The 18,536-nt window shown below is 49.0% G+C and overlaps 2 protein-coding genes across 9 annotated transcripts in view; both read right to left on the bottom strand.

The window, feature by feature from the left end:
* CD58 (CD58 molecule) overlaps window positions 1-4,118 on the bottom strand; it is a gene marked incomplete at its 5' end in the record, with an annotated part of 49,053 nt that extends 44,935 nt beyond the window's left edge. Inside the window, one exon of the mRNA XM_033431271.2 lies at window positions 3,812-4,118. Coding sequence (XP_033287162.1) covers window positions 3,812-4,118 — 307 coding nt within the window. The remainder of the gene's footprint in view (window positions 1-3,811) is intronic.
* Window positions 4,119-7,334: 3,216 nt separating this feature from the next.
* Window positions 7,335-18,536, bottom strand: part of IGSF3 (immunoglobulin superfamily member 3) — a 98,291-nt gene continuing 87,089 nt past the window's right edge. For 4 of the 8 annotated variants that reach the window (XM_033436286.2, XM_049709939.1, XM_033436294.2 and 1 more), the window contains 4 exons: window positions 16,962-17,369; window positions 12,331-12,807; window positions 10,270-10,494; window positions 7,335-8,091 (listed from right to left, as the gene is read on the bottom strand). In XM_033436286.2, the coding sequence (XP_033292177.1) occupies window positions 8,000-8,091; window positions 10,270-10,494; window positions 12,331-12,807; window positions 16,962-17,369 (1,202 nt within the window). In that variant the 3' untranslated portion in view covers window positions 7,335-7,999. Of the gene's footprint in view, window positions 10,495-12,330; window positions 12,808-16,961; window positions 17,370-18,536 lie in introns of all 8 variants that reach the window. The other 4 variants (XM_004263241.3, XM_033436299.2, XM_033436308.2 and 1 more) reach the window with 2 other exon arrangements.

The following is an 18,536-nucleotide window of genomic DNA, read 5'->3' as shown; positions in this document are numbered from 1 at the left end:
TTTTTTTTTTTGCGGTACGCGGGCCTCTCACTGTTGTGGCCTCTCCCCCTGCGGAGCACAGGCTCCGGACGCGCAGGCTCAGCGGCCATGGCTCACGGGCCCAGCCGCTCCGCGGCATGTGAGATCTTCCCAGACCGGGGCACGAACCCGTGTCCCCTGCATCGGCAGGCAGACTCTCAACCACTGCGCCACCAGGGAAGCCCGATATTGTGTTTTTTTACAAATTAAAGTTTTGTGACAACTCTGCACTGTCAGATGGTAGTTAGCATTTTTTAGCAATAAAGTATCTTTTAATTAAGGTATGTACATTTTTTTAGACATAATGCTATGGCACACTTAATAGACTACAGTATAGTATAAACATCACTTTTAAATATACTAGGAAATCAAAAAACTCGTTATGACTTGCTTTATTGCGATATTTCCAGTGGTTTGGAACCGAGCATGCAAAATCTGTACTCACACGCTTGTATTTTCTCCTCTACAATGGAGAAATCTGGTGGACCTCACCTTCACCACATCATCAACATTAACGTCTCCAATAATGAGACAAATGGACTGCATCTGCAGCCTGATGAGATGCAGACCTGTGAGAATTCCTGCCCAGGAATGTTTAAACCAGAATCTAAGCATGTACTTCAACATCGAGGGACATTTTTATTAAAAAAAAAAAAACAAAACTAGTCCAGACCCCTTCAAAAAGGGCAATACCATAAAGTAGAAAAGAGAAAAAGAAAAAAAGAAGCTGGCTTGGGCTTCCCTGGTGGCGCAGTGGTTGAGAGTCTGCCTGCCGATTCAGGGGACATGGGTTCGTGCCCCGGTCCGGGAAGATCCCACATGCCGTGGAGCGGCTGGGCCCATGAGCCATGGCCGCTGAGCCTGCGCGTCCGTAGCCTGTGCTCCGCAACGGGAGAGGCCACAACAGTGAGAGGCCCGCGTACCGCAAAAAAAAAAAAAAAAAAAAAGAAGCTGGCAACAGTTTAGATTTTTAGATTTAAGGGGATTAAAGAGGAATGACTACCAAATCTGGTGTGTGATCCAAGATCGGCTTCTGGACCCTATCTGAAAACAGTATTGTATCAAGCTATATTTCCTGACTGTGATAATGGTGCCAGGGCTTAACTGCAAACATATTATTCTTAGAAAACCTATGTTGGAAGTTCCCTGGTGGTCCAGTGGGTAAGACTACTCATTCCCAATGCCGGGGGCCCAGGTTCAATCCCTGGTTGGGGAACTAGATCCTGCACGCGTGCCGCCACTAAGACGTGGCACAGCCGAAATAAATAAACAAATATTAAAAAAAAAAAAGACCTATGTTGAAATATTTAGGGTTAAGTTGTCATAAGAACTGCAATTCTCAAATGATTTAACAACAACAACAAAAAAGTTAACTGGATGGGTGTGGGTGTATATAGAGAGGTAATCCAAATGTGATAAAATGTTAATAAGTGGTGATTCAAGAAGAAAGGTGTCTAAGTGTTCACTTTACTATTTTGGCAACTATTCTAAAGATTTTAAATCTTCCAGAATTTTAGAAAATTAAAAGGAACTATTAACCACTTCCATTTCCCTTGCCTCTGCACTAGTAATCTCTATATTAGTAAATGTTCACCACCACCCAACAACTACATAGTTACTGCTTTATTTCCTTACTGTCTCTCCCCCACTATAATGTAAGCTTCCCAGTGCTGACACATAGTTGATAGTCCATAAGTGCGTGTTGAATGGCTGATGCTCACAGTCATCCTATTAAGCAGATATTATTATTATCCTTTCTCTCATGTGAGTGGCGCTCTCTTTAAAGGCAAAGGTGTGGAGGCACACAGAAGTAAGGTAACTTACAGAAGTTTTAACTGCGAGGAGCGGGGCCAGGTCAGAGGCCAGGTATCTCTCTGGGAGCAGATACTCTTCATCACTGTTAGGCAGCTTTCCCTAGTGAGGTGGGTTTGGCCCCCAAAGGGCTCACTGCAGACCTACACGGTTTCCCTTAGCGCAAAGCCTATTCAGAGAAGGCGATATTCATGCTTGCAGAATGAAATGACGTCTGAATAAATAAATGAATTAGGTGGGAGAAACCAGCTAGTTCAGAGGATCTTCCTAGAGGAGGTGTGGCTTGATGGGTAAACTGGGTTTTCAGTTGAAGAGAGAGCACAGAGCAGGCAGTAGTGACCAAAGGTGCATTCTGGGACCGGGGAGAGACCTGTGCCTCTGGAGGAGTTACCTTATCCCTTCAACCTCTGTATATGCCTCTCCCTCCTGCCCATAGCCACCAGCATATGAAACCCTCACAGCTCTTTGGGGTCTGTGATGGTACCTGCCCTGGTCCCCCACCTCCAATTCCTCTCAACTACAATCATTTCTCTTTACTGCTGCCAGATTAATTCTTCCTAAGTGGATGGCTCTGATCCTGTCAGGCCCAGAAAGAGGTCTCCTTCGCCTGCAGAAGAGAATCCCAACTCTCAAAGAGGACATTCAGGGCTCCCCTAGGGGGCCTCAAGCTCCCGTGGGCACTGCAACTCTGCAGTGACACTGATGACTCCCTACTGCCCAAGGTCACCCTCTACACCCTGCTCCCCTGTCTTTCTTTCCTGGTCTCCTGCTCTTGGAATCTTTTCCCACATCACGGCATGTTCACATACCACCTGTCCTCGGAGGCCAGGTTCAAATACCCTCCCTTCCATGAAGTTTCTGCTTCACAAAAGATATTTGATTTCACAAAAGATGTTGCTGTCTTCCCCCTGCACGCCCACAGCACTTTACCTCTCTTAAAACATTTACTTCTGTGCCTTACACTGTAGGTTCTTTTGAACGTATCTCAACCCCCCATTCCGCAGGCTGTAAGCCACAGATGCATGCACCCCAAAGGCACTCAATAAACGCTGAACGCAGAGTGGAGAGGGGAGGTTCATCAGGGGTGTGGGCTAAGGGGCCGGTGGCAGGAAATTCCAAGAAAAGAAGTACTAGTTAAGGGGGTTGTTACTATGCTTCAGGGGTTTGGTTATGACTTAACTAGGGGCCTGTGTGGGGAGAGGTTGCTAAGGGTGGGGAGGTAAAAAATTGAGACAAAGATAACTATTTCATGGCGCTGTCGTAACGATTATGAAAGGGATGAACACAGTCCTAGACACTCACATGTTAGTCCTTTCATGTCCGGAAGGGAGGGGAAAGGGGACCAGCCGACACTCCTTAGGAATTCTGAATTGAGGCCCTCGCCTTCCCGCCGCAGAGCAGTTCTGAACTGCCGCCCTCCGCGCGGGCGCGGGCATACTTGGCTTTGGCCGCAGCGCGCCCACCCCCAGCGCGGAGGCCGGCGCGCGCGCAAAGAGCGCGTTCCTTGGCCAGGGAGGCCAGCCCGAGACAAGCTCCCGCGCTGCGGAAGCGGCGAACCAAGTTCCCCTCAAGTTCTGCGCTACGGCATCTCCGGCTGGAAGCAGTAACTTAGTCACTTGAGTCGCACTGAAAAGGCACCCCTTCCGGAGGAACACGAGTGCGAATCGGGGATCGTGGAGGTTAAGAAGGCTCCCCAGAGGGAGGAAAGAGCCTAGGGGAGGTGAACGAGAAGGAGTCGCGTCCTTCTTTTTCCCAAACAGGCTTCAGAGTCTGCGGTCCACGTTTCCTGCTGACCACCCTAGGGAGACCTGTGGGTGACACGACCAAGTCCCGCGCGCGGGCTGCGTGCCCCACGCCAACCCCACCACCCCACCTTGCAGCGGCCTCGGGCCGCGCCCGTCCACCCGACCCTGGAGCCCCGGGGCCACTGACACCCCGCGCTGCCGGTCCCCGCGGGCTCCCGGGGGAGGCCTCCACTCACCCAACCGGAGCAACAGGCAGACCACTCCGAGGGCCCCCACGGCCCACCCCGCGGCGCTCCCCGCGGCCATAGCGGACGGGCCAGCTTCCGCGACAGGGACCCAGCCGGGCGTCGCCTCGGCCTGCCGGACGGAGAGAGAGCCCGCCCCGCGGTGCGCCCCGCCCCGCGCGTCCCGCCAGGCCCCGGATGACGTCTTGGCGCGCGTTTTCTTCCCCTCCCGAGAACGCGGTCTGGGCCCCGGGTACTTCCTGCTCTTCTGCCGCCTCCCGCCCTCCTCTGTGGAGCTCTCCCCCAAAAGTGGCTTGCGTGTTCACACCAGGTTTATCCTCGTTACTCCCGCACGTCCCGCACTTTTCCTTGGCATTTGGAACGTGATGGAGACGCCCCCATAGCCGGGGGTATCGGACCGTCGCTCCCCGAAAACTGCGCCCCACTCGGCTGGAGGTGACAGCAGAGCTCTGTGCCAGGACAGGGAGGTTCTGAAGCGCTTTATTCCTTCAGCGCTTTCCAGCAGCCGCAGTCGCGCAGCCTCGCTTTTCCTGCCAGTCACTTCGCTACTACGACCCTGGACAAGACAGCTTCCTCAAATATTAAGACAAAAGGAAACGGGCAACATCCTAGACGACTGCTAGACTGTGTGGGGTCCCCTGGTGCGGCCCCAATACCCCTCCCCCAAGTGCCTGCTTCTCATTCAAGTGCAGCCACCTTCTCGTTAAGACGGACCTCACCCCAACACTCCCTCACTGGGAACTGGGATTTCCAGCCTTGGGTTTCTCCTTTCTCCGTTTCCTCTTTGTTTCACTCTTCCTCCATCTCTACTGTGGACTCGCCCTCGCTGCTCACTCCCTCTCCGTTTGGCCTCCCCAAACCTCTCTCCCTCGTGCTGCAGCGGGCGCTTGGAATTCCGCATTTTATTCGCTAGTCCTCTCCCCTCAAATCCATCTGATCCCAGACTCAATTACTACTGTATTCCCAGAACCAGCTACTGGCATCAGTCTCCCGGTCAGCCCCCATTCTTTCAGACAGTGGCACCAGAATGATCCCTGCTCAGCCATTGCCGTTGAGGGAACTCTTCGTTACCATGTGAGCAGGAAACTCCTCCCATGAGCTGGACTCTTGAACGGGACTCTCTGACGTCCCGGCAAACACCAACATGTTTGCCAGTTGTGAAGCGGTGGAAGTGTGCTTTATTGTTGCTGTCATTACCATCATCCTCAGGTGGGGACCTCCACTCAAGACACTTGAACTGCCCTGTTAGGAATTCATAAATTATTTCTTACATTAGCCATGAAATTGTAAAAGGTGTCTATATATATCCGTGAAATTTCTGGGACTGATGTTCTGTACCATGAGCTTAGACATTCCCTATCATCTGAAGATATTGGGAACACAAGGCAGGTACAGTGTGTAGCACAAAATGTGAGAAGATCAAGTTTCTCCTCTGCTCTGGGCTGGTAAGAACTCGGGCTAACTTGTAAAGGTAAGATGGAATCAGAACTTTAAACACTGGGGAGCCCCTCAAAGTTTCTGAGCTGGGAAGTGATATAACAGCAAACATCTGTTGAGTACTTACTATGAGCCAAGCCCTGTGTTAAGTGCATTACCTGCATTAATTTAATCTTATTGCTGTCCTTGTTTTTACAGATTAGGAAACTGAGGCTCTGAGAAGGTAAATGACTTGCCCAAGGACACAGAGTAAGGTGCAGAACTGGGAGTCCAACCCAGGGTAAGTCCAAAGTACCACTCTTACCCTTTCATACAGGATGGGCAGCTATACTGCTGTTTGGACTGGCCAGCAAAAGCTGTCGGCCCCCTCAAGAGCAGGGCTGAGGAAAGGACTGCCCAGTCACCTGGGCTGGGAAGTATTCCCCAGGTCATGGTCTCCAGGTATCAGGCAAGGAATGCTTTAGTAGGTCTTCCTCGATTGGCTGCTTCTCTGGCCAGCGAATGGTGCCAGCTCTTTCATCAAGAGAAATGCTGTGCTTCCAGCAAACATTTTTAGAAGCCCTTATATGCCTGGTCTAGCAGACCTCATGAGTCAAAAGTGGCTCAGAAAGGCTGGACCTGCAATGCATTAGGCAGATGGGCCAAAAGGCCCTATCCATATACTGAGCACTGGCCACCCAAAGGAGGGCTGGATGTATTTTACATCCTGTGACCAGTGTTGAGAGGTCCAGTTTTATCTGCTCATCACTGTAAAGAATCATGGACTAGAAGGGAAAAAAGGAGGGCTCGTTCAGTCTGCTTGGGTGGCGTGGATGGGCTGCTGCTCTTCCCAGCATGCCACTGTAGTTCTCTGGCTCTTGTTCTTGCCAAGCTTGGAACTACACCCAAGAAGCTTGGGAATCCTAGAAAGACAGAGCAAAACACTGATTCTAATCCTGCATACGTGAAAATCGTCCTTGCCCCATATGGAAGTGTATATTCACTTCATTTATATCAACGCTGGGCGGATTTGCACCAAGGGTGTGTGTGTGTGGAGGGGTAATCTTTATTCCATAATACTCTGTTTCCCTTTTTAAAATGCTCCCTGGCAAAAAGAGAGCATTTGGAAAAAATTAGGCAAAAATAATACATAAGACTTAACATGGAACCATTCTGGGTACCCAAGAGATAAACAGTCACATTTCAACTCCCGACCAAGCCAGCAGCTGCAAGAAGTTGATAAGGATGCAGCAAATGGGGCTGGGGAGCAGAGGAAAGCACATATTAAAGCCTTTGAAAGGCTTGAGTTTTAAAAAGAAGAAGAAAAGGAAGTACCTCCTGCTTTTTACCTCCATCTAGTTCCTTTTGCATTCTGTGAATTTTAAAGAACTACAGATGGGTTCTGACTAATCACGTGTCGCTGCTATAGCTTTAAACATTCTATTATTCTTCTCAATTTGCAGATGTGGTGAACTCCCCCCAAAACCTCCCAGCATTTGAGTTGTGCAGGGAACAGAGATGGGTGTGTTCCGTGGGCTCAGTGCACGGGAATGCGCAGCTCCTGCGCTTTCCTCCATCCTGGAAAAGGCTTGCTGAGCATTTCACTGTCAGGACAATACGACAGAGTCTGAAGAAGATGGTGTGCTCTTGCTGCCAAGACAAAGGGAACGCTGTCCCAGGTTCCTGCTCCCCTCCTCTCTCAGTCTCCTCTCACTGCATCCTGTCTCCCCACCTCCACCCCACTCCCACCCAAAAGAAAGCTAGATTCTGAACTGGCCTGTCAGGCCTCCAGGCCTGTGTGTTGAGCGGTGCACGACTCTGCCCTTGACAGTCAGGGTGGATGTGTATGTATGTATGTATGTGTGATATACGCACATTTTCAGCAGCTGAGAGTAAAGTGTCTTGAGAAAGGGGTGGTTTTTATCACTTGTACAAAGGTGCCACTTGCACTGGGGGTGAGGCGTGATAATAGAAGCCGCAATTCACAAACCCTGAGTTTAGCAAGCCAAAGTCTGGGGCAGGACTCCAGGCTCCCAGGGCACAGCTCCGTGGACAGAGTGGCTGATTAGCGAGGAGAAAGAAGGACAGTGGACTCTAGTCAATGTAAACAGCCATATTTTCAACATAATTTACTACAGGTCTCTGAAGTGTATATAAAACATTTTAGTGCAACATCTTACAAATAGATTTCCTTTAAAAAAACAAACAAAAACAAATCAACAGCTCTCTACATCATGCATGGGTAGTTTGCCTACCCTACCTCTTTTTTTTCTTCTTCAAAAGTTAACGCAGAGAAACCATTGTTTGAAAAGAATATGAAAACTTGCTACAGAAACACCCTAGGGAAAGAGGGTGTGGTCATATCCATGTCCTGGAACGGGCCTAGCACAGTGTCGTTTTTCATTAATGCAACATCGTAGATGTAGATAAGTCAAGAGAGCAGTCGGCAGTTTTCCTCTGCGTGTCTCTCCTGTAGGCAACTTGCAGTGAGGTTTCCCAGCCACCGGAGGCCACCATTATCACTCATCTGACGCCACATTTCCATAGAAATGGCCAAAGAAAGAAGGTCCTGGGGATTTTCATAGAAAGCTGAAAAGCTCACCCTTTGACAGTATCCCCTGGCCCAATAGAAAACGCACAGAAAAAAAAAAAGTTATTAAAATACTGGCTTCGGTTTCTTTTTTTCCTTTCAAATCTCCTGCAAGTGCTTCACTTACTTATGTGCAGCACTGGCTTTTCTTTCTTCTGTGAACCAATTCAAACTCAGATCTTCATTATGCGTCCCAGTTCCAGCCAGCCCTCCGGCATCCTTCCTTTCAGACAGAGGGAATGTACATCGTCTTCTCGAGCTGACTCTGTCTATGAATTAAGGTCCAGCAATTTCCCACTGAAAGCCCACACCCTGAAGTGAAGAAATGGGGCCAAAGACCGCCTTATGTCCTCAACACTGCGCCTGCTGTGTAACCTCTACAGCATTGATGCAGCACAAGAAATGGGGATGAGCACATGAGGCTTCAGTGGGATTCAGGCGGCCGCGCCTACACAGTCTCACAGGAGAGTGTATCTGGGAGGGAGAGAAGGCAGGCTATGCAAGCCCCTCAGAAGACGGTTGGGCAGTTGCCTTGCTTCCCCCTTGGCTATGACACATCAAAGCACCTGCCGAGCACCCAGGCCCCCTGCACACCCGCACACGCCAATGAGGATCAGTACCCACGTGGCCTGGAATCCTATAGCGCTCCCCTGGAGTCTGTTCTGTCCCAGAACAGGGTTTCACACTAATCTCTCTGGTTAGACCTAGTTCCAGAATCCCTGGAGGTTTTTTCCAAAGTGGGAACTCCCTTGGGATTCAAGCTGCAAGTTCATAAGGAAGGGAGATGGAACTTGTGGCCAGCAAAACTTGAGAAAGCCAGGGCAGGAAAACATCTTCATGGAGTGCACAAAAGGAAACACTTGCAACCGATGATGCTCCGGAGCCCGGCATCTTGCCCAGCAAGTGTGAAATAACAGGTGACACTGGACTTCGCCAGGCTTTAAGGGGCATTCACATGAAAAGCTGCCATGACAGTGAACAACCAAATCACCTAAAGCCACAAACAAGAGCTAAGAAAGGGAAAGAGAAAAAATCCACGGACAAAGGCATGTGATCACTTTCTGCTGAGATGAGGTAATCCATAAAGATTACAAAGGGCCGCGTCTGGGCCTCACCTGGGCAGACATTCTTATGGCAGTGAGATGCAGGTCAAACGGCGAAGGAGAGAGACATCAGTATCTTTGAGAAAAATCTAATTGGAAGGAAGAAGGAAAACCTAGTCTTCATATCTCCAGGGAGGTAGTTATTCCTCCCTGTTCTACAGTGGCTGGCTCTGGAAACCCCCCCTCACCGCTGGCTGACTGTCCCAAAGTTCACGAACCTTAGCTGTCAGCCAGCCCCCAGTGCCTCCCGACAGTGTATGTGGGGGCTGCTGGGCCCTCTGCAGGCTCACTGGCCATTTTCCCTTAAGAGTTTGTCAAAGCACCTGAAAATAGAAGCCCACCTGCTCGCAATTATCAGTCAGAGACTGCCCTTGCAGAACAGACCAAGGCAACGACCAGCCTTGGTTCCTTCTTTCACTAATCAGTGACTTTGATCAATCTGAAAGTCAGTAGCTGCTAAAAGCAGCCCTCTGCCCACTTTAACTTGCAAAGTGTGTGCTGTTTGGAGCTTCTGACTCGTTCTCCAACAGAGTCTGCTCATTTTTTGGCAAGGTTGGGATGAAGCCTATTGCCTCCCCAACAGATAGGCTAGGCTGGGCGCTATCTACTCCTAGTGGGGTTATGCAGGATTTATCTTGTACATACAGTTCTTTGAAGCAAAATTCAATGCTTTCATCTTGACTACAAAGTGGTTCCAACAACTCCAGCTGAGGGAAAATATAAGATACAAATTGGGCCCACACTACACATAATTTTCAAGTCTCGTTAAGGAAGTAAAAAATGTTTGGGTATATTTTGATCCATGGGTGGCATTTTCAAGTGTGCAAAAATGAAAAAAAGTCTTGGAAGAGATTCCTTTGCGCTATAAAGTTCGTCCTTCCTGCTGCCATCAGTCGTATTTAAGGGTAATTTGTCCACAACATGACGGAATCCAAAAAGCATAAACCAAAGGGATTGAAAAAGCGTCCCTTACAAAGAATAAGAACCCCTGTAACATCTATATCTGAGAATGCTATATAAACCAGTGAGTAGACGGGGCACCGGGAGCTACTCACCACATTACCGAAAACAGAAACAAGCAACCTAATTCGGCAGGATGGCGCCACCTGCTCGAAAATATCTATAACCAACCAAGACTGCCACCTAGAGGCGGTCCGCCTCTGGCTAAGCGGTGACTCCGAACGCTTCGCAAGTCCGACCGCGTTCCGTGGGAGCGCCCCAGAGGTCGGGTGCTGTCCGCTGTCTGATCGCAGAGCAAGAGGCAGTGGGGGAGAGCCTCAGCTCCTCTGTGGCTTATGACCGCCAGGGGTCCCCTTAGTCTATGGCTCCTGGGTGGATACTGAGCACAGGGGGCTCCAGGCAAGTGGGGGAGTAGTTGAGGTGTGGTTCCTTGATCCACAACAGGGGCACCCCATTCTTCCCGTCGGAGTTCTTGCTGGAGTTCCGGCTCTTGAAGCGCACCAGCAGGATGGTGATGATAAGGATGCCAAAGATAGGGAAAGGGTAGAAGAAGACGAAGTAGAAGAGCGCATCGTTGGAGCAGATGATGGACTGCAGGGTGGAACCTGAAAAGGACCGAGAGGGTGACAGGACAATGAGGGCTGAGAACCTGGACTCTCACTCACTCCTGAAGACCCCACCCAACTGCATGGATGCAACTTGGCAGGACTCCTGCATCCACCCTGTCTTTCCCCTCCTGCCACTACTGGAGGGCAGACTACCCTGGTATTCTTGTTTTCACAACCGCATCTCTTCCAACACAGCTGGAAGTTCAAACAAAGCCATGCCTCCATTTCCCACTAGAGTCAATTGTATTGCTCGGAAAGCCACACAAGAAAGTGTAATTTATTGATTGTGAACTCAACTGTATCTGGGGTGGTGAAGATGCTGAATCCACTTCAGCCTGAACCTCCTTCCTGGTTGTATTTTACGTGTCCCTTTGCACTTAGCTCTGCTGCCAATGTCCTTCTTTGGAACAGAACACATTCTCTACCCACCAGCTTCTGAGAGCAGTTTTACCAGAAATGATGCTCATTTGATTAATGTTATCAATTAAAAAGTCGTTATGGACCACTTACAAATGTCTGCAGTGTATCTGTGGCTGCACAGAACACAGTGTTAGTTATTCCTGGATACAGAGGAGAATGAAACCTCACACCCCTGACCTCATCAAGGACTGCTGCTCTGTGACAGGAGCCTGGGCTCTGGGAGGCTGCATTTTCTCTGTAAAATAAGGCTGCTGGATGATCCCTGTGTGCTATGAAGTTTACTAAGTTTGGACAGCCACAGTGGGCTGAAAAAAATGTGGTCTAAACACCTTCCCTTGTACTTTTGGACAGTGGGTTATTCAGCAGATCGTTAGGGGGTCTAAGTATGATTTAGGGTTTTTTGGGGGGGTTTTTGGGGCTTTCCTTTCTACCGCACAGCTGTTGCTCATCAGTATTATTAAGAAAATTTAACGCACACTTACACTTACTAGATTTCCAAGGTCTATGAGACTACTGATATCAAACACTTTTGACCAACGAAACCTCAATTTCATAAGGTTCTATTTAATAAACAGGAGGTTATCAAAGAAAAGAAAAAGCTGACAAAACTGAAAATGATCTGATAAAATGTTGTGATTGAGAAGAAGTTGAAATTTTTAGCCAATTTTTAATTTCTGTATCATAGGCTAATTCTACTATAACAAACAACATTTTCAGTCTGCTAAATTCCACATTTTGACAGAAGGCCAACCAAAAGAGCTCCTCGTTAGAGCTAATAATTCAGGTCAGCAAGAATTTCCTCCAGTCTCTGTTCATGAGTCTCTCGGTATTATAAAAACATTGGGTTCTGGATCATTCTGTAGCAATAGCTGTTGGCTAACGGAGCTGCTGCTAAGCTCTTTCCAGATGCTCTGTAACATCACTGCCCTTCTAGGCTGGTCTTCCCAACTAACCATGCAAAATCCACCTAATCCTCCAAGTTACCCTCCGAAATAAAAATGACTCAGGAACTTGAGAAAAAGGGAGAATGGCAGTGAGGTACTCAGACTTCATTTTATTTTTTCTTCCTCTTCTGTTGCTGATTTGCTAAGAAGAGACTAAGCTGGCTATTCTAACGAGTTAACAAGGTAACATCTAACAATACACTTGTATAATGAAATCCAACGAAAATTGAATCTGGTGGAGCATCAAGCTTATTATAAAGATCATCACTTCAATTATCACTTTAATTCCTCTCTCTATTTTTCCCAAGGGCAATCAAGGGTCAGTTATATGAACTGGTTTGTCAAATCCTAAATGCCCACAACAGGCAAGAAAACTGCTTAGTAGTCCACCATCAAGCTCTGATTTTATCTTCCGGACAGCTGGAATCAACAGTGACACCCCCCCACCCTGAAACCTGGAAAAGCTCACTTGTGTCCAGAACCCGGATGCCGATGGGGGCGGACTCTTCCTCCGTCAGCCGGTACCATTCCTTCTGAGGGCTGGGCAGCCACTCCTCCACGCGGCAGGAGTAGTTGCCCGTGTCCCGAGGGCTTGCCTGCAGCACTGTGAGCCGGTAGAGTAGCGGGGAGAGCCTCTGGAAGCGAAGCCTGCCCTCCCAGGGGCTGCCCTCTGGGCCAAAGACAGCGTCTGGGCCCACGCTCAGCAGGGCCGTCCGCTCTGTGGGGTCCTCTTCCTCCTCTTCTTCCCCCTCCTCCCCTTCCTCCTCCCCATCTTCCAGGCCAGGGCTGCCCCTTTTCCCTCCAGCTTTAGTCCTCAGGGAGTACCAGGCCACAGCGAAGCGGGAGTCCTGGCTGGAGCGAGACACGATGCTACAGTCTAGCTGGAAAGCCGCCTTCTCGGACACCGTGGCATTGGGGACCACCGTGTCCACCTGCAGGGCGGCATCTGGGGGAGATAAGACTGTTTTAATTTCTGTTCAAAACAACCTAAATGTCCACCACTAAATATGTTCTAGTAATATACAAGAGGATTCTACGTATCCACTGAAAGGAACAAGGGGGCGTTGTGTGCAGGGAGGTGGAAGGAGATTCAAGAAAAATTGTTAGAGTACAGCACACTGTGTACTCTATGCATCATCGAGTGGAAGAAAAGAGAAAATAAGTTTTATACTGACATAAGAATCTGTTTATATTTGCAATGGAATATCTGGAAGAATGCACAAGGAGCTGGTAACACGGATGCTTATAGGAATCCAGGGAGGGAGGGACACTCATTTTCACTGTAACCCCTTGCAGTGGGGTTGAATAGTGTCCCCCCAAATTCATGTCCACCTGGACCCTCCAAATTTCCTTAACTGGAAATAGGGTCTTTGCAGATGTAATTAGTTAAGATGCATTCATATACTGATTTGGGGCAGGCCTGGATATAAGAAGAGGAGAGGACACAGAGAGACACACAGAGAGAAGGACACGGGAAGGCAGAGGCAGAGACTGGAGTGATGCAGCCACAAGCCAGGGAACACGGGGCCGTGAGAAGCTGCAAGAGGCGAGGGAGGACCCCTCCCTAGAACCTTCAGGGGAGCGGGGCCCTGATGACACCTTAATTTCACACTTCTAGCCTCCAGAACTGAGAGAGAATAGATTTCTGTTGTTTGAAGCTACAATGCTTGCGCTAATCTGTTATGGCAGCCCTTGGAAATGAACTCACCCCATCAGCAGCTTTTGAATTGAAACCGGGTGCATGTAGATGATTGCCTACACCACAGGGAACCAACCCAAGCAGGTAAAACTTCTCCAAGGATTGAAGCTAAACGAAAGACAATAAACCTGAAAGGGCCCCTCACCCTGAGTATGGACCCCCAGGAGGATAACACAGACAGTGTCCTGACAGAGGTGGGAGATGCAGACTAGCCACGGAGAGACACCTGAGCAGGTAAAGCACATCCCACAGACACCACCAGACAGCTGTATCTGTTTCTTTCTTTCGCGGGTTTTGGCTCACTGGGGTAGGTTCTAAACAAGTAATTCACTCCCTACCTCCTAAAAGATGCTCATGAAAGATGCCAATGTGGCATCAACGAAAGCAGAGAGACCAAATCGGATTCCACTTGGACGACAACCAAACAGGAGCATTTCCCAAGTACCGTCCTGGGCTTTCAATGAAGTGGCTGAATCGGCGTGCCAGTGAACACAAAGCCGGTTACCACTGCTTCCGTGGGGCTCTGACAAGCCCCTCCCCACCCCCCTCAGCACATCTGGAACCTTGTGTGCACCGCTGGACACAAAAGCTTAGGAGCCAGCTATAGGTGGCAGCCAGCCCAGCTCTCACCGGGGCTGGGGAGAGATGCTGGAGGGCGGAAAGCGGCAGGATGGGAAATCAGTTCACAGGTGACTCAAACTCCCTCACTCATCGCCTTATCCCTCCAGGGAGCAAGGCAGACGTGCCCACAGAGAGAGATGCTGTGCAGTGAGGCAATGGACCCATCATGGCAAGGTGGTCAGGGACCGTGGGACATTCAGTTCCCCAGAAGGGCCTCTTCCCATCTACTCTCTCTTTGCTGTCTTCTTGTCTAAAGCTCACAATTTTTCGGGGCCCCTTCAAGTGCCCTGTCTCCGTTAATGACTCAAGTTTTTGGCTTCCCGTGTCTGTCCCCTTCTAGAAGAGGCCAGAGTATCTCCCTGGTCAGCCTTTGACACTCTTTCCTTCCTTTTCCGTGTGTAAGCTACAAGAAAAAAGTTCGTCCCTGCCCCTCCCCGAGGCCATGCTGATGCTCCCATGCTGTGACCTTGACCAGTGACTCTGGGCTGTGGGTGAGGAATGTGGTTCCCTCCCCACCCCAGTGAGCCAAACACAACTACTCATCGACTCAGCTACAATCTCACCCAGGGTAGTCCTTCAGTTTGCATATTTCATAATACGGTCGCCCCTAAGCAATGCAAGGCGATTCTTAACCCAACTTTTAGAGCTCTTTTATTTCAAGTCTTCTATATGTTCAACTTATATCTCAGAAAAAAAGCTTTGAGGTACATCTACATAATGAATGTTATGCAACCAGTAAAAATGGTGGTCATGAAATGCTTTCAATGACATGGGGAAAGGCTCACAAAAGAATGCTGAGTGGGGAAAAAAAAAATCACATAAAACAATAAGATCCTGACTTCGTTTAGAAAGAGAGAGAGAGAGGGAGAGAGACAGAGGGAATATGAAGATATGTAGGTAGTGCGATTACACATAACTTTTTGTTTTTTTTGGCTGTAGGGCATGGGGGATCTCAGTTCCTCAACCAGGGATTGAACCTGTGCCCCCTGCACTGGAAGTATGGAGTCTTAACCACTGGACCACCAGGGAAGTCCCCACAGATAAATTTTCTTTCAAAACTATATTTTTCTGTTTTCCAAATGCTTTGTTACTAGCAATGATCACCTTATATAATCAGGGAAGAAAGGAAGGAAGGAAGGGAGGGAAGGAGGGAGGGAGGGAGGGAGGAAGGCTACTCAACTGACTGAACACAAGGCAGCCTCAGGGCTGCAGACTTAGGGGTCACATTGTGAGCACACAGTGTGGCAGGAGGGAACCTTGGGCGACCACCCAGTCTGCTCAAAGTACTGGCTGTGCGACATTTCTCTTCAGGCTTCAGTTCCCTCGACAGTAAAACCTACCACTTGGGGCTGTGGTGAAGACTGAACATAAACAGCCTCACTGTGGCTGGGGCGCACCTGGCTGCCTCCTCCCACACTGCCTGGGGCCTCAGTGTGCGGATCTCCATAATGGGTGGGAGGTGGAAGAGGACAGTGCTCAGCTGCTGTGTTTACCATTTGCCTTTGGGAAAAGACACGCAGCAGCTTCTAAGCAAGGGGGACAGGGGAAAGAAAGCTCATGGGAAATATGAGTGACTCAAAGTAGAGGCAATTTCCCCTCCAGCTTAGGCAAGACACGGAGGAGAGAGATAATGTCCCTCTCCTGTAACAAAGGCTGTATGCACTCCCCGAAGTGTGTTCATTGATGTGTGGGGCAGGCACAACCGTGAAGCTCCAGGATTCCACCAACAAAAAGAGCTGTTCTACTTAGATGTGAAAACATTATGAAAGCTTCCAACAGTGCCCACGACCACAAACAGCACCCCGGATGCTCAGAACACAAGACAAAGCATTCCCCTGGATGGCGGTCACAGTGCATTTCCGCTCCATGTCCTTCAGGGGATCACTGACTCTTTGCTCTGATATGAATGAATGATGAGGTGATGTTTCGCAGGACACAGGAACCCTGCACATCTTTGCTTTAATTATGTGTGTGAATGTGGAACAATAATTCTACCCAGTAATTATATGCATTTGGGTACTTTAGAAGCAACAATAAAGAAAAGCACAAGGCCACAAAGAACAGTCATTAGTACCAATAAAATTATTAGGAAGTGAGAGTATAACGGCTGCAGTTACGTCATTTTCCATTTAAATCATATGAATCAATTCTTTTCCATTGAAAATCCACAAGCTGAATTTTCTGAACCACATGGCTACTGTTTCAAGATTTTTTTTTTTTTTTTTTTTTGTGGTACGCGGGCCTCTCACTGTTGTGGCTTCTCCCGTTGCGGAGCACAGGTTCTGGACGCACAGGCTCAGCGGCCATGGCTCACGGGCCCAGGCGCTCCGCGGCATGTGGGATTTTCCCGGACCAGGGCATGAACCCGTGTCCCCTGCATCGGCAGGCGGACTCTCAACCACTGCGCCACCAGGGAAGCCCCCTGTTTCAAGATTTTTGCCACTTGTCTGAATCTGAATGTATTCTTTAAAAAGAAAATATTCTAGGCTCTGCAATAAATAATTGACAAATGCTACTCTAGCTAAGAAACAGAATCACCTTAGGCCAAGGCCAGATGTGCAATTTTCCATTCACTAGGGGAAAAAAAATCTCAGACAACTGTGAATGCAAATGTACAGCGTAAATGCTCATATATTTAACTGCAAGTAACTAATTAATTGGGTTAATTTAATTAACAATTAGTTCACTTTAAAATTAACTAATTTTATGCAGTGCATAAAATATCACACTTAGAGGGGAACCACCAAAGAGGGCGGAGGCCTGGGGACATTAACTCTCACCTGGTCGCATGACTTGAACAGCCGTCTGGCCAGCGGTGTCCTCTGCCCGTCTGTACCACGTGCCGCCAGGGCTGGGCAGCCACTCCTCGACGCGGCAGCTGTAGGTTCCGCTGTCCTGCACCGCCACGTTCTGGATGAAGAGCCGGTACACGCCCGGGGAAGGGCTCTCCAAGTGCAGCCGGCCCTTCAGGTTGTTCTTGGCCGCCTGCTCTCCGTAGTGGAAGGTGGCGTCGCGACTCAGGCGGGCCAAGGTCTCCCGCTCTGGGTGGTTGGGCTTCCACACGAACCACTCCACCAGCAGCTGGGAGGCCGCGCTCGTGCGGTTCAGGACCACACACTCCAGCTGCACCTGCCGCGTCTCCAGCACCGACAGGTTGCCCTGCGCCTGGCTGAGCTTCAGGCGGCTGTCTGCAAAGGCAAGGAAAGAGACGTTGCCAACAAGAAAGCAACGAGCCACGTGCATGCACCCCTTCCCAGCGGACGTGAGCAGGTGCCTTCCAAACGCAGGAGGACAGCAGCACGTTCAATCAGCAGAAGCACTGCTCAGACGCACACCCTGACCGTTCTGAGTTCTTCATCACGGGTCTGAGTGCCTGAGTTTCATGGAGTTCAATGTTACGGTAACAGCTGCCCCCTAATTTATAACTCTCATCGGTTCAGATGCTTAGGAGAGGACAAGCGTGCATGGTAGATGACTCCACGTCCAAGGGACAGCAGACCACAAAGAGTATGGCCAAGGGGAGGGCGTGGCTGGGAAGGGACAGCAAAGGGCATGGTGAGAACCCTGCTGGGAGAGCAAATTTTTAAAACTGACCACATGATGGCTAGAATGTGCTGGGCTGTCAGCCTCAAAAGAACTGCAAGGGAAAGCCATGTTAATACGTTCACCAGCTGGCCCTAAGAATTGCGGTTCTTACTTTCTTTACCAAAAACACCCCACACGGGTTCCCTCTCAAGGTGGGAACAGAACCGATCTGACATCAGTAAAGAAAAGACTGATACTGATGGCTGTTTGAAACCTCAGCCAATCAGATTCTCCTCCAGAGAAAAAGTGTCATTAAACGCGGTACACTCTGATCACATACAATTTCATAAAGGCCCCAAAAGCCTCTTTGGACCAGAGGGGTTAAAAAGCTATGAAACTGTAAGTGCACAGAAGCCCCTGAGAAGGACACCTCCTGAGTGATATCTGAGGAGGGAGGGACTTTCACTTTTCCAGTTTAATACTGTCAGAATGTTTTCTAATGCACATTTATTTCACCTTTGTAATAAAAGGTCAAAAAATTTAAAAAAAAAACAAGAGAATATATTTCAAATAACCAGTCTCTGAAAATACATACTTGGGAAGATATTAACTCTGCTTGTCTCTGGGTTGAAAGGTTATTTTCTCCTTTCTGATTTTTTAGTATTTTCCAAAAGCTCTATAAATGTATGCTTTCTTATAAAAAAAAAAAGGGGGGGCGGGGGTGGGGACTAGACGAAGTGGGGCGGGGGGGCGAGAAAAACACACAAATTAAAAATCTCAACGGAAAAGGGGGAGTGTGTTGTTTTAATGTGTCCTGTGAGTTTTCTGTT

The sequence above is a fragment of the Orcinus orca genome, chromosome 1 (assembly GCF_937001465.1).
Source record: "Orcinus orca chromosome 1, mOrcOrc1.1, whole genome shotgun sequence".
Taxonomy (NCBI): domain Eukaryota; kingdom Metazoa; phylum Chordata; class Mammalia; order Artiodactyla; family Delphinidae; genus Orcinus; species Orcinus orca.
The sequence above is the reverse complement of the archived record's forward strand: the minus strand, read 5'-3'. Positions and strand labels throughout refer to the sequence as shown.